The following is a 15,017-nucleotide window of genomic DNA, read 5'->3' on the forward strand; positions in this document are numbered from 1 at the left end:
TAAGTGTGAGCATTTGTTTTATTATAACCTGTTAATATGATTGTATATATCATTTATTTGATTTTTGATTGCATTCTGAAGAAATATAAACACAAGCTTTCATTACATTATTAAATATCTAACCGGCATGTTAATATGATTGTATGTTTTAGTGCTGCAACAATACGCCAAAAACCGTATTGCAATATATTGTCAGTTCAAAAACCCGTATTGCAATATATCGCAATATATTGCTAACTTGTTCCAAAATTATAACTTGCCAATTACCCGATAATCCCATAAATTCAAATTTTAACGCAAATTCTGGTAAATATTTACTATAAAGTATAAATGTGCTCAAGAATAATAAGAAACACAAACATTCGCAAATTTTCTTAAGTATCAAATGCATTTTTGCAATCGTTGCTATTTAATGATGTGATGAAATAACGTCCTAACCGGGGCGTTTTTCCGACTGAACACGCGTAATTCAGATGACGTGATGTTCCTGTTTTTATACAACACAAAATACACCCATACTTTCCATGCGACGTTCTACATGTCTGTATAATTTTCGCGCCCTTTTTATTGAGACAAAGGATAAAGCACTTTTTATTTGACGCTATAATTTTTTATTGTCGCGTTAGCATTCAAATTTGGAAGCGTGTTTCCGAAATTCGGATTACAAATAATGCTCAAATCAGAATCGAACGAAACATTTACAGCTGTGCGCAATTAATTCAACGATAATCTGTTCAAAAGCATCGAATGAATGCTCCCATGTAACAACGCTACTCCGTATAATACACTTTTTAGAATGCTATTTTTACGTAAAAAATAATTTACACTGCTTTGTTTTGTTTACCTTTTTATTATTATTTCGGATGGCTTTTCTGGACGAAATGTGAATGAATTTTTGTAAAATTTTCGTACCGGTATGATGAAAATCATATCGCAATACAATATGCGGATTGCGTATTGCGATATATACCGATATACCGGTATATTGTTGCAGCCCTAGTATGTTTTATTATAACATTACCAGTTGTATGACATAATGTATGTAAAATTTACTGTTTTTAGACGATGAACATCATGCAAGTCATAATTAATATTTGTCTTGTCTTGTACCAGGTTTGAAAGGTCAAACAGTTGGGTGCAAAGGTCTGCATGAACTTGATGCTTCTGGGCTAAACATACCAGAACCCAGCATGCATCCCAACCTTGCACTGCAAGGGTTTATCAAGATCATCTGCATACAATTCTTGTTAATCTATCAATCATGGAGGTATGTCCATAGGTGATAATAGTTATCTCATGCACACACCCACACTGACAATGCACTAACACACCTGCTAGTTACAACAATTCTGTTAACACTTTCAGTGCGGGAACCAAATTTTGAAGGCCTTTGAAAACAGTTTGGATCCAGATGAGACGCCACAGAATGTGGCGTCTCATCAGGATCCAAACTGTTTGCTATTCTGATAGTATTCTTTGAAAAAAAAATCAAAGAAAATGCTAATTTTAGAAATTGAGCAGACGACATTTTAGCAGACGACAAATTTCCCAGCATGCAAAGGGTTAACATTTTTTCTCCTTTCAGGATATTTAGGGACAATGTACAAATGAATTCTAAAATGCCCAGATACCTCTCAGTAAATACAGAGCAAATCTCTGAAAACTCTTGAAAACAATTACAAGACAAAGGAAACCTTTCACACCAATTTGAAGTTTTATATGTTGGCTGGGTTACAAAACCAGAGTATAATGTAAATAACACTAGCTTGGCTAACCAAGAAAGAAGGGGGCACATGGCAACTAGAATGAAAGTGATTATCAACTATCTGTGTTTTTCTTTGATAATGTTTCCACCATTCCCAACTCCCAAGATGTCTTGATTGACAAAAAAAGATGGTACACACTTAATCTTGAAAGATACACAAAGGCAAAGTTGCTACTTAACCCTTTACCACTTAAATATGTATTTTGACGCATTTGTAGTGCCTTAGAAAGTTATGTTTAATTTAAGACCTTTCTTACTAGATTCAAGTTTTTAAGGCTTTATTTCCAAACTTTGCAAGTTACTGGCAGGCTGTTCTGGTTTTATGCTGTTTGCACATAGCCATTTTTACTTTGCTTCTAAGTGGGAAAGGATTAATGAAATCAAAATACATGAATCATTGCTTCCAAATACAAGCTAAACAAGCCAATATGGTAATAGTTTATTGCTATATCACATGTCTGTCAACACTACCCAGTATTTTGTCCATATACAATGAACGTAATGTCACAAGGTAACATTTTTTACTGTAACCCAGATAACTTGAAAGGTTTCACATACACTGATACCCCCACAACACACGTCTGGACAGAACAAATCCACTACCTTTTCTAAAAAACGGTCAAGGGCCATAATTCAGACAAACCATTCTTTTAAACGATCCCCTACACAAGGTAAATTAACCGTGAAGTTACATTAAGTAACTATTATTTCAGCAACAAATATTGCATATTTATTATTACAATGCAATTTTCAGTGATGATTATCTACAATAAATACTCACTTGATATTACAATGATAAGTAAAGAACTGTGTAAGGCAAATTGCTACTAGCAACAATAAATTAAACAAGAAACCGTCAGAGACAGGTGATGCTCCCCAAAGTTTTTTTGTCACAATATTGCACTACATATTCAGATAAAAGGAAACGTCTTGAGGGCACAGAAGTTGGGGGGGGGGACAGGTATTTTTTTATAGAAAATTTCAAAGGGCCATAACTCTGTGAAAAATCATCCGACCAGAACCGGCTGATAATATGCACATCTCCTCATGGTAGTGAAGCTTCCCATAAAGTTTCATTGAATTCTGGTCATTAGTTGCTGAGAAATAGCCCGGACAAGAATTGCACTATATGTACAGTTAATGGAAAATTTCAAAGGGACATAACTCTGAAAAATCATCCGACCAGAACCGGCTGATAATGTGCACATCTCCTCTTGGTAGTGAAGCTTCCCATAAAGTTTCATTGAATTCATTAATTGCTGAGAAATAGCCCGGACATAAATTGTGCACGGACGGACAGACACACGGATGGACAGACGAAGCGGCGACTATATGCTCCCCCCAAAATTTTTTGGGTGAGCATAATAAACCAATAAAACATCAAATTCATTATCATATTTATATTGTTTCCAACAAACAACCGATCTTTACAAAAGCCTTTAATATCAGAGAAACTGTAGCAGGTGTAAAATGTTAAAATCAGAAGCAATTTCCTGTTACTTGATTTATTAGTTTCTTGGTTTCAGTTCTTTAACATGTAGCTTTAAAAATAGTTTTGTCAGGTTTATAAGCCAACATTTATTTAAATATTAGAAAGCTCAGAAAGAATCTTACCACTTAGATACGTATTTTGACACATTTGTTGTCTCTTAGAAAGTTAAATTTAATTAAAGACCTTTCTAACTAAATTAAAGTTTGAAAGGCTTCATTTCCAACCTTAGTTAATGATGAGCAGCAAACAGCATAACATCTGAACAGTCTGCAAAACACTCGCAGGCTGTTTTGGTTTTAAGCAGTTTGCACATAGCCATTTTCACGTTGCTTCTGGGTCCAGTTTATCAAAATTCTTGTATTGAAATGGGTCCACTTTCTCAATGGTATCGTATAAAAATGGGTATGCTTTAAAAAAAATCTTGTATAAAAATGGGTCTACTTTATCAGAGTTCAGGTATAAAAATGGGTCACATTTCGGAAGTCTCAGCGGGACACCCCTTCCCTAAAATTTGGGAAGTTACCCCCCCCCCCCCGGGGTTAAATGGTTACAACATCTAACTAGAACTTGTATGACTAGCATAATTCAATTAGACATGCTAATGACCATTAAAATACTTGATTCTCTTACAGCAAAAGGAATGTAATCTATGCAGGATCATTTGTTGGCTAGGTCAATGGGAGATGTAGGCGTGTAAGATCACATACATAATGGACCAAACATACATTCAAAGCCTTAGAAATACTTATTTAGATAGCTGTTGTTTAAACTTTTACAGTAAGCACCTGTTACCCAACTACATGTAAACTGAATAGAGACAGTCTATCAATGGCATGACAAATAAGCTATGTATAGTTTTACATGTTAATATCAATACTTAACAAACCTGCCCTAGTAACATTAGCATAACAATATGTAGTTTTTCCATTAATTCATAGGTAAGCAAATACATATAACAAAACTGCATTCAACCCCTATTAAACATGTTTTTAAACCTCAAGGTAACTGAAACATGTAAATTTTGTAACTAATGTTTGTCAAACAATTTAGTGCAATCAAATTTACAGTGCAGAAGCAAATTTGTTAAAAAGCATGGTTTACAGGTTATTGTATCCTAACATGTAAGATTGACAGAACAATAGTTTGTTGCTTTATTTTTCCGCTCTCTCTTACAACAATCCTGCCCCTGTCCTCTACTCTTACAACAATCCTGCCCCTGTCCTCTACTCTTACAACAATCCTGCCCCTGTCCTCTACTCTTACAACAATCCTGCCAATGTCCTCTGCTCTTACAACAATCGTGCGTCTGTCCTCTACTCTTACAACAATCCTGCCAATGTCCTCTACTCTTACAACAATCATGCCCCTGTTCTCTACTCTTACAACAATCCTGCCCCTGTCTTCTACTCTTACAACAAACCTGCTTCTGTCCTCTACTCCTGTAACAATCCTGCCCCCGTCCTCTACTCTTATAGCAATCCTGTCCCTGTCTTCTACTCTTACAACAATCCTGCCTCTGTCCTCTACGCTTACAACTATTCTGCCCCTGTCCTCTACTCTTACAACAATCCTGCCCCTGTTCTCTTACCCAAAATCATGCCAAAGGGGCCTGGAAAGGACATTTCTTGTAGTATGAAGCTAAGTGTGGTTTGCACAATCTTTAAACAGGGTCATAAACATACATGTTTTGTTAACAATATTTATTAGAATGGTAGCTTTTTGAAACAAGAGGGCCTAAAAGGCCCAAAGTCGCTCACCTGAGATAACAAGATATTATTGGGACAAATCTTCTGACCAAGTTTCGCGAAGATCAGAAAATAAATGTGGCCTCTAGAGTGTTAACAGGGTTTTATTATAGCCATATAAGGAAAAATGCCCCGCACCCTGACAGCCATGTTTTTCAACCAACCGGCATCATTTTTGAACTCATCCAAGATATTATTGGAATAATCTTCTGACCAAGTTTCATGAAGATCGGACAGTAAATGTGGCCTCTAGAGTGTTAACAAGATTTTACTATAGCCATATAAGGAAAAATGCCCCGCCCCTTGGAAGCCATTTTTTTCAAGCAAACATAATTATTTTCAAACTCATTCAAGATATCATTGAGACCAATTTTCTGACCAAATTTCATGAAAATTGGACAATAAATGTGGCTTCTAGAGTGTTAACAAGGTTTTACTATAGCCATATATAGCCATATAAGGAAAAATGCCCCGCCCCTTGACAGCCATGTTTTTCAAGCAAACGTAACTACATGTATTTTCGAACTCGTCCAAGATATCATTGAAACCAATCTTCTGACCAAATTTCATGAAGATTGGACAATAAATGTGGCCTCTAGAGAGTGAACAAGGCAAATGTTGACGTCGCACAACCGACAACGCACGACGGACAACGGACGACGGAAAAATAGGCGATCACAAAAGCTCACCATGAGCACGTTGTGCTCAGGTGAGCTAACAAGCAGGTGCAATGGTTATAAAAGTAAGAACCACATGCGCAGTCTTTGAGACAGGACGTAGTAAATCTGTCTTACAGGTGATTTATTGCGGTATTTAATGATCCACATATAATAACTGGGGTCAATAACTATCAATATTGTAATCTAATTAGCTCATGGGAACATTGAGATACATAAATAAGCCCCAGGCAACACCCACACACAACAGGTGACGACTGTACACAATTTCCTTTTTGAGAACCATGTACAATTTACACTTTATTAAACCAAGGCTTGTAGATAAAGAAAACCAAAACAATAATATTCCAAATTTCATTTGAAGCCTTATTTATTATTATATTGCAATTTGATACACTAAATACAAACAGATAATCAAGGGCATTAAAACCAATAATGTTACATGAAGAGTTATGGTTCATAAGTCGCAGAGGTGTAATTGATTTGGTGCCTGCCTCTTCATCACAAAGGATGGGCTATGCTCTGTGAAAATGGGGTTTAATGCATGTGCCAAAAGTGTCATTCCAGATTAGCCTATGCAGTCTGCACAGGCTAATCAGGGACAACAATTTCAGACTAAACTTGATATTTGCTAAGAAGAGACTTTCTTGAAAAGAAAAATATGAAAGCGTAAAGTGTCGTCCCTGATTAGCCTGTGTGGACTGCACAGGCTAATCTGGGTTGACACTTTACTCACATGCATTAATCACCCTTTTCACAGAGCACAGCCCATATAGCATTAAGTACTGCTATGTGCATGCACAGGTTTGATATTGACACTTTATTATTGATAAAACTCTTATAGAAGTGCATGTTTTTCATAGACCATTAGTTTTAATCCTATTGAAACTCTATATCTGGCTTACAGGTCACAACTGAGGCTTCAATTTATGCTACATTAATAGCTGCATCAAAGAATGGTTTATTCAATGTTCTTATCCAGACAACAGAAAATAAAACTTCTATTTGCAATGTTTATGATAAAGCAATGTTAGTGTACCATTAAAGCTCTTAAGGAGAACTGGGGCAGTAAGATTTATGCAAGCTCTTAAACACTAATGACGTCAACATCTCCCATATATGGAACATTTGTCATTGACTGAAGATTTATTCATTTCCACAATCAGTTTTCAATTAGCATACAATATTTATCAATAAAAGACTGCTTTCATTTAATTCAATGACTGATTCAGTTTTTTGTGAATTTTATTCGAGAACAAAAGCATACTGCAGATGATTTTTTTCTGCAATTTCTTTTAATGTGACATTTTTTAAATTCTTAATAAAAATGTTCCACTGTGGCTTGCATTAAGTTAAAAAATACTACATTTATTCACTCATTTATCAATAAAAGACTGCTTTCATTTAATTCAATTACTGACTCTTTCGTGAAGAACAAAAGCATACTGCATGATGGTTTCTTTTTTTTATGAAGTTTGGGACTCATTTTTTCACAACTTTAAAAAGATCGCAACTTCTTTTTTCATAAAATGAGAAGGCCATAGTCGCTTCAAAAACATGGGAAAAAAGGCACTGGAGGTATAAACAATCTTGATAGTATTAGATGGAATCCGTACTTGAGATATACATTTACATGTAGAACCATATATAACACAATTTTTACAAATTAACTTTTTTTCAATTAGGGAATATATGAATGAAAAACATATCAAATAATTTTTGAAGCCAAATGATTAGGAATAGATTATTTTTACAAAAAGATTTAAATAAGCAACAGTCAATAAAATGGCCACCGTAAAAATGCAGTAATAAGTAGAGATTTTTTTCCTGCAAAAATTTATTAAAATTATAGTCTCGACTTATGAGATCGTTCATAACCTTTGACCTTGAAGGATGACCTTGAACTTCCACCACTATAAATGTGCAGCTTCATGAGATACACATGCATGCCAAATATCAAGTTGCTATCTTCAATATTGCAAAACTTATGGCCAACGTTAAAGTTTTTTTTCGGACATACGGACAGACTGACGGAAAGTTCAACTGCTATATGCCACCCTACCGGGGGCATAACAAGAGCTGTCAGAGGACAGCGCGCTCGACTATCCGAGTGCTTGACAATATAACGTAAGTCATCATGGGGAAATTGTTCATATTCAATAATTAATTAGACGATCTTTCAAAAATAAAAAATAATTAAATTTTTTTTTTTGGGGGGGAGGGGGGGGGGGGGGGGGGGGGCGTTGAAAGGTGGTATTATGTGGGGTGTGGTCATTTATTAGACGATCTTTCAAAAATAAAAAAAGGAAAAAAAAATAAAAATAGGGGGGGTAGGGGGGGGTAGGGGGGAGTGGGGGGGGGGGGGGGGGGGGCGAGAGGAGGGGTATAATGTGGGGTAGGGTAATTTATAAGATGATGTTAAAAAAAAAAAATGTGTTGGGGGGGAGGTTGGGGGGGGTAGGGGGATGAGAAGGGTAGGGGGGTGAGAGGGGGGTATAATGTGGGGTGGGGTAATTTATTAGAAGATGTTTAAAAAAAAAACAAGATGCGTTTGTGAAACACAATGTCCCCCTATATGACGTTTGACTTTGAAGGATGACCTTGACCTTGTGAAGGATGACCTTGACCTTTCACCACTCAAAATGTGCAGCTCCATGAGATACACATGCATGCCAAATATCAAGTTGCTATATTCAATATTGCAAAAGTATTCATAAAATAAGCGATTTGGGCCACATATATTTGACCTCTGACCTTGAAGGATGACCTTGACCTTGACCTTTCACCACTCAAAATGTGCAGCTCCATGAGATACACATGCATGCCAAATATCAAGTTGCTATCTTCAATATTGCAAAAGTATTCATAAAATGAGCGATTTTGGCCATATATATTTGACCTCTGACCTTGAAGGATGACCTTGACCTTTCACCACTCAAAATGTGCAGCTTCATGAGATACACATGCATGCCAAATATGAAGTTGCTATCTTCAATATAGCAAAAGTTATTGCAAAATGTTAAAGTTGGCGCAAACAGACAGACCAACAGACAGACCAACAGACCAACAGACAGGGCAAAAACAATATGTCCCCCACTACTATAGTGGGGGACATAAAAAAAAATTTGGTGGGGGAGGCTGGGGGGGGGGGGGGGAAGGGATTCTGGGTAGGGGCGTGTGGTATTGTTTGGGTGGAATCCATTGTGGCATTCAGGTAAGTGTTGTTTTGTCAAAGTAATAATAAAATGTGATCCTAAATAAAGAAGTAATGGCAATTTAAGCAAAATGTTCAATTATCTAAGTGTAAAAGGGGCCATAATTATGTCAAAATGCTTGATACATTGGTCTGCTATTGTTTATAGGTTGGGGTCATGTTGGTAAACAAGTATGCAAAATATAAAAGCAATATGTCAAAGGCTTTGGAAATATTTGGGGTAGTACGCAAAGTTTAACATAGATTTATCAATAATATCCATATTCTAAGTATTAAAGGGGCAATAATTCTGTCATAATGCTTGATACAGTTGTATGCTCTTGTTTATAGGTTGGGGTCATGATGGTAAACAAGTATGCAAAATATGAAAGCAATATGTCAAGGGACAATGAAAATAGTTGGGGTAGTACGAAAACTTTAACATTTGCACGGAAACGGCAACGCCGACGCCGGGGTGAGTAGGATAGCTCCACTATATATATTTCATATATAATAGTCGAGCAAAAAATTGAGGTAGATCAATAACCGCGTCATTGCGGTAATGGTTGTAAAAGTTGTTCTTGTCATGATAAACTCGTTGATTTACAAAACGTCGTATTTCAACAAACGCAAACTAGAGCTTTGTCACAGACGTGACGAATAACCCCACATGCCCCATTGACACATAATATTTTGCATGTCGTCTTCACAAAAAACAGCGGACACCATGCTAAATTTTTAAAACGCATTAAGTGACCCTTTGACCTATTTTTTGACCCAGAAAGGCCCATATTCCAACTTGGCCTTAAGATCATCTCTATAAAACTTCTGACCAAGTTTGGTGAAGATCGGATGTAAACTACTTGAATTAGAGAGTGGACACCATGCTGAATGTTAAACAAGATGTGTTTATGAAACACAATGTCCCCCTATATGACATTTGACCTTGAAGGATGACCTTGACCCTTCACCACTCAAAATGTGCAGCTCCTTGAGATACACACGCATTTCAAATAAAAAATTTCTAGCTTCAAAATTGCAGAAGTGACATTACATGAGCAATTTTGACCCATATATTTGACCTTGAAGGATGACCTTGACCTTTCACCACTCAAAATGTGCAGCTCCATGAGATACACATGCATGCCAAATATCAAATTGCTATCTTCAATATTGCAAAAGTATTCATAAAATAAGAGATTTGGGCCACATATATTTGACCTCTGACCTTGAAGGATGACCTTGACCTTGAACTTTCACCACTCAAAATGTGCAGCTCCATGAGATACACATGCATGCCTAATATCAAGTTGCTATCTTCAATATTGCATAAGTATTTATAAAATAAGCGATTTGGGCCACATATATTTGACCTCTGACCTTGAAGGATGACTTGACCTTTCACCACTCAAAATGTGCAGCTCCATAAGATACACATGCATGCCAAATATCAAGTTGCTATCTTCAATATTGCAAAAGTATTCATAAAATGAGCGATTTTGGCCACATATATTTGACCTCTGACCTTGACCTTTCACCACTCAAAATGTGCAGCTACAAATGAGAAACACATGCATGCCAAATATGAAGTTGCTATCTTCAATATAGCAAAAGTTATTGCAAAATGTTAAAGTTGGAGCAAACCAACCAACAGACCAACAGACCAACCAACCAACAGACAGGGCAAAAACAATATGTCCCCCACTACTATAGTGGGGGACATAAAAACGCACTAAGTGACCCCGTGACCTAGTTTAGGCCCGGAATGGCCCATGTTCAAACTTGTCCTAGAGATCATTTAGATAAAACTTGTGACCAAGTTTGATAAGGATTGGATGAAAACTATTTGAATTAGAGAGCGGACAACATGGTGAGGTTTAAAACGCACTAAGATACCCCGTGACCTAGTTTTTGAACCGGCATGACCCATATTCAAACTTGACCTCAACATCATCTAGATACAACTTCTGACCAAATTTGGTGAAGATTGGATGAAAACTACTTGAATTAGAGAGCGGACAACATTGTGATGTTTAAAACGCACTAAGTGACCCTGTGACCTAGTTTTTGACCCGGCATGACCCGTATTACAACTTGCCCTAGACATTATCAAGATACAACTTCTGACCAATTTTGGTATAGATTGGATAAAAACTACTTGAATTAGAGAGCGGACAACATAGTGAGGTTTAAAGCACACTAAGTGACCCCGTGACCTAATTTTTGACCCGGTATGGCCCATGTTTGAACTTGACCTACACATCATCTAGTTACTGACCAAGTGTATGAAGATCGGATTTAAACTACTTGAAATAGAGAGCGGACACCATGCTCAATGTGTAAAACGTACCAAGTGACCGTGTGACCTAGTTTTTTTATCTGGCATGGCCCATGTTCGAACTTGGCCTTCAGACCATCTAGATAAAACTTCTGACCAAGTTTGGTGAATATCGGATGAAAACTACTTGAATAAGAGAGAGGACACCATGATGAATGATAAAAAAAGCACTAAGTGACCCGTGACCTAGTTTTTGACCCGGCAAGGCCCATGTTTGAACTTGGCCTTAAGATCATCTAGATAAAACTTCTGACCAAGTTTGGTGAAGATCGGATGAAAGCTACTTGAATTAGAGAGCGGACAACATGCTGAATGTTAAAAACGCACTAAGTGACCCCGTGACCTAGTTTTTGACCCGGCAAGGCCCATGTTCGAACTTGGCCTTAAGATCATCTAGATACAACTTCTGACCAAGTTTGGTGAAGATCGGATGAAAACTACTTGAATTAGAGAGCGGACAACATGCTGAATGTTTAAAACGCACTAAGTGACCCGTGACCTAGTTTTTGACCCGGCAAGGCCCATGTTCGAACTTGGCCTAGACATCATGTAGAAACAACTTCTGACCAAGTTTGGTGAAGATCGGATGAAAACTATTTGAATTAGAGAGTGGACACTTAATACGGACCGACAGACCGACTGACTAACAGACAAGTTCACTCCTATATAACCCCTAAACTTCGTTTGTGGGGGTATAATTAATATAATCACATTTATCAACCAACTTCTCTTTTGCTTTATTTTGATAATTTAATCCAATGTTTAATGTAAGCTAGTGTTGTTTTTTACTGAAATTGTAAAAAAAGACTCAATGGCATTAGTTCAAATCTTGCAAAATTTGCACTCTGCATGAATTGACAGTTTGCCATCATCAAAGGAAAGCCTCTTCCTGTCTGAAGCCATAAAGCAACACCTTTCTCCCCCCAAAAATTGGCTTCCTTTGTCATGCAATCAATATGCTGCATCAATCATGTGTTTGGTTACTCAATGGAAATTGTCCTATTAAGTAACAGCACCTTTGTTTCTCAATGGAAAATGTCCAATTAAGTAACAGCAGGTGCATAGCTCCGCTTGTCGAATCTTTTGCAGAGAAAGGAGGTGGAGTTAAAATTGAGCAAGTTTTTTACGCAAGTTAAGTCCCAATTTGCCGTAATAACTCGGTCTAAGCATTGAAACAACGAATACATTTATCTAGGATCTTCCGAGAAAAAATGATAAGTTACGATTTACAAACTTCCTGTACAGTTCCTAACGATGGTGTACGCGTGTGTTTACGAAATTCCTATCCACATTTCTCAAAATAATGCCACAGTGTTTTGTTGGATTATTACTTATGATCAAATTGCAAGGTAAAACTATTTTTAACCTCTATAATGCTTAATATAATTAAAAGTTAACAATATAGTTACGTCACAGAATTGGAAAATAAACTTGGTCGGGTCGCTATTTTACTAAAGCTGATTTTTTAATTGTCTTGTAATTTGTACCCGACTAATGAAAATCACATACACAAAATGTCCAATTTTCTAACCATTTTTATACCGGGGTAGTCATATGACTGATCGGGTAGTCGTATGACTGATTTTTTACAGGACTTGTTGAATTTAAACAAAACATTGGCTGGCAGTGTTTTTTGGTAAAAATTATTTATCGAAACAAATCATTTTGTTCAAACAGCAACAAAACAGTGCTGTTGTCATGACTAAACGATGTTGTTCCAAATTTAATGCATCCTGCTGCAGTACATTCAAGTGGTGCTTTTTTTTGGTCCCAACATTTCTCTGTACTTCTGCATTATTGAATCATATCATGATAAACTGTAAAGCTGTTAGTAAAAAAAACACTTACTGCCAAGAATTCTTTCAGCCATAACTTCAGCATATGTTCTGGCTGAAAATAGAAAACAATTAACAATTATTAACATTATGAAATGAGAAAACGCATTAAAATCACAATTTCCACAATTACCTCACAAGCATGCATACAGTCTAGCAGTAAAATTGGATGAGTACAGTATCATAAATTTGCCCCCCCCCCCAAGTTTACATCAGGGGTTCCAGATTGTTAAATGTACACCTAATGTGTATGGTTTTACTTTTCAACAATGAATATTGACAAAAATACATAGTTTGAAAAAATAACCTTTGTATAGGTATTATATATACACAAGGTATGAAATGCACTATATGCCTATTGCTGAAAGATTGTGGAACACTGGACGTGACCTTTTTCATCGAAAACACACATGTTCCCATGCAGTTGCCGACAAAATGCAACTGGATTCATTAAAAGACAGTATAAGCAACGAGATTACACTACTAACCGATCTCCTGCTCGGCTAATAACTTTAATATTCAATTAAATTCGACTTTCTCGCTACATGTCTGTGTTTTGCTTTCATATTTTGTCGATCGAATGCTCGGTTTTAAAACGCTATATCATTGGCCAACACAATGAGAACAACCAACCAGATGACGCGTTATAAAATTAAAATGGTGTACATGTGTAAATGAAACACCGAGTGACATAAAGCGAGAGGGGGGGGGGCAAATTTATGATACTGCTGCCTGTGATGTACAATACATTCTTTTTTTAGGAAACATTTGGTTCCTGTTTCATAGTTTTAGGAATTCATCTCTGTAAAGTATAAGTTTATGACTGTCTGTCTGCCCATCTGTCTGTTTGCCTGTTGTATTTTTCTGCCAACAAATTTGTCTGTTTGTCTGTACATATGTTTTGGTTGATGTATGTTTTATTTGTCTTGTTGTTTGTTTATATGTTATAGTGTCTACATATGTGTCAGTATATATGTTGGTCTCACTATATGCTTTCTTGGCTGACTATTTGTAAGTCTATATTCTGTCTGTCTATATGTTTGCATGCGTATATATCTGTCTGTCTATATGTCTGCCTGTCTGTACATGTAGGTTTGTCTTTCTGTACGTCTGTCTCTCTGTATGTGTTTGCATAGGCTAATCAGGAATGACACTTTTCCCTTTTTTCCTCAATTTTTTATAAAATGAAGGTCTATTCTAAACAATATCCCGTCCAGGCAGAAAGTGGTGTCACTCAAGAGCCTGTGCAGATAGCACAGGCTATTCTGCGCATCCCTAAAGCCCTGTTTTCCCAGGGTCCAACTCATTTCTAAATGAAATCAGTCAGATTCACACCCAATGCTTTGTGCGCTACTTGAAGATCCACATGCTTCTTAGACACCTAGAGAAAGTAATTAAAACTTCTTAGGAATCTATATCTCACAAATCATCAATATTATTAACTCAGCACACACAACACCACATGATATGGAGAGGATTATTTACATACAGTTATTACTTGCTCAGATAGGAACCAGATTCACCAAGGTATTCTTCTGAAAAAAATCTCTTCACATCAGTTTCATTTAATTGATATTTACAGGTTTATACATTAACCCTTGGATTTTAAGTGATTCAAGGTGGGTGCCATTAAACCCTTTACCACTGACTTAGATAGTATTTTGACCCATTTGTAGTCCCATTGAAAGTTGTCTTTAATTAAACACCTTTTCACTAGATTCATTGGTTTTAAATGTTTCATTTCCATCCCTTAGATACTTGTGAGCAGCAAATAGCATGAAACCTGAACAAGCCGCGAGTTACTCGCAGGCTGATCTGGTTTTACGCTGGTTTCAATTTTCATAAGCCATTTTCACTTTGCTTCTTACTGGTGAAAGGGTTAAATGAATTAAATTGCATAGTACATTTGATCTGAAGTAAACAAAATAAAACTAAATAATTGCCAACACAATAAAGGCCTCACATTCACATG

General features: G+C 36.6%; 1 protein-coding gene across 1 annotated transcript in view; it reads right to left on the reverse strand.

Annotated features, from left to right (window-relative positions):
• The window catches only part of LOC127841477 (inositol polyphosphate-5-phosphatase A-like), an 82,096-nt gene that overhangs the window by 39,948 nt on the left and 27,131 nt on the right, over positions 1 to 15,017 (reverse strand). Inside the window, exon 2 of the mRNA XM_052370302.1 lies at positions 13,059 to 13,100. Within this exon, the coding sequence (XP_052226262.1) occupies positions 13,059 to 13,100 (42 nt within the window). The remainder of the gene's footprint in view (positions 1 to 13,058; positions 13,101 to 15,017) is intronic.

This window comes from Dreissena polymorpha, chromosome 8, assembly GCF_020536995.1.
Source record: "Dreissena polymorpha isolate Duluth1 chromosome 8, UMN_Dpol_1.0, whole genome shotgun sequence".
Taxonomy (NCBI): Eukaryota; Metazoa; Mollusca; class Bivalvia; order Myida; family Dreissenidae; genus Dreissena; species Dreissena polymorpha.